We start from the raw sequence: 1,418 nt of genomic DNA, 5'->3' as shown, positions 1-1,418 counted from the left end.
GTGTGCGTGTGTGTCTATGTGAACCATGTTTATACATACTTGTGAGGACCAAAAATTGGAATGCTACTATACTTGTGGGGACCAACAGCCCTTTTAAGGACAAAATGCCCTTTCCCCATGAGTTTGAAGGCATTTTTCAGACTCTAAATGTGGTTTTAGTGTCAGAGTTACAGTTAGGTTATGGTTAAATTTAGGTTTAGGCTGAGGATTAGTCATTCATTTTTCATGGTTAGGGTAACCGGCTAAGGAAAGTATTATGTCAATTAGGCTACGTTCACACTGCAGGCGAAAGCGCATCAAATCCGATTTTTTTGACCCTATGCGACCCATATCCGATCATGATATGACAGTGTGAACGGCACAAATCCGATATTTTCAAATCCGATCTGGGTCACTTTCGTATGTGGTACTGATACATATCCGATGTTTTAGAAAGCGACTGCTGTTTGAATGGTGAAGTCGCATTAAATCCGTCTTTTACGTCACTGACACAAGACAGAGGCCAATTATCAGCGCCGGAGAAGACATCGCGAACGCTTCCTGGCCATCCCGTGTAGATGTCAGTGAAATTGTTGGGAAGACAACGTTGGAGAAACGTGAACATTTTATTTGTACTGTATAATCTACAGATTGTGACAGAAATCACCAACTATCCTTTGAAGCACCGCTCCTCTAACAGCAATAAGGATAATTATTAGGTTATCTACATTATTATGTAAATAACAAAATAATTTAAAGCAAAAATTGGGAAACATGAAGTCCGAAGTCTTTATTTTAAGGGCCATCAGTCAAACAATACTGTTTGCTCTGGGTCTAAACAGAGCGCGTTGTGTGTGACGTCTTCTTTTGCGCATGTGGGCCGCTTTGAGCGTTCACACTTGAGAGCGTTTGCAGTCGCATTTTATTTGTAGTGTGAACAAGCAGACAAAAAAAATCGGATTTGATCAAAAAATCGGAATTGAGCATTAAGACCTGCAGTGTGAACGTAGCCTTAGATGTCCTCACTATATAAAAACAAGTCTGTGTGTGTGTGTCTCACCGCACTAGTGAAGTTTCCCTGCACCAGCCCCTCAGCATAAAGCTCCGCCTTCAGCCCTCTGACGAAGGTCATGAGGTCGTCGACAGTTAGACCTTTTGAGACTGCGCGATACTTCTGGATGACGGACCAGCGGCAGTGCTCGAGGATCTGCAGACGAATGTCTCTGCAGAGGAAACACCACACTGATCACATCCACCTACAGCTCCGCTTTAGACGGAGTCTCTCTCCTCAGAGGAAATGCTCAGTTTGGGAGCCGATACTGATCAAACCCTCAGAAATACAGAGGAAATACACACAGTTACAGCAAGACTGCAGACACAACACCCCGAGGCTTTCATTATTATATCTGGAGACTTTAATCATGCCACACTGGATTCTA

At 43.2% G+C, this 1,418-nt stretch overlaps 1 protein-coding gene across 1 annotated transcript in view; it reads right to left on the bottom strand.

Moving 5' to 3' along the window:
• Window positions 1–1,418, bottom strand: part of LOC102196531 (nardilysin-like) — a 20,212-nt gene that overhangs the window by 2,890 nt on the left and 15,904 nt on the right. Inside the window, exon 24 of the mRNA XM_013907905.1 lies at window positions 1,017–1,202. Coding sequence (XP_013763359.1) covers window positions 1,017–1,202 — 186 coding nt within the window. The remainder of the gene's footprint in view (window positions 1–1,016; window positions 1,203–1,418) is intronic.

Source organism: Pundamilia nyererei, unplaced genomic scaffold (genome assembly GCF_000239375.1).
Source record: "Pundamilia nyererei isolate P.nyererei 1_Seehausen unplaced genomic scaffold, PunNye1.0 scaffold00603, whole genome shotgun sequence".
Taxonomy (NCBI): Eukaryota; Metazoa; Chordata; class Actinopteri; order Cichliformes; family Cichlidae; genus Pundamilia; species Pundamilia nyererei.
This window is presented reverse-complemented; position numbering and strand designations above follow the sequence as displayed.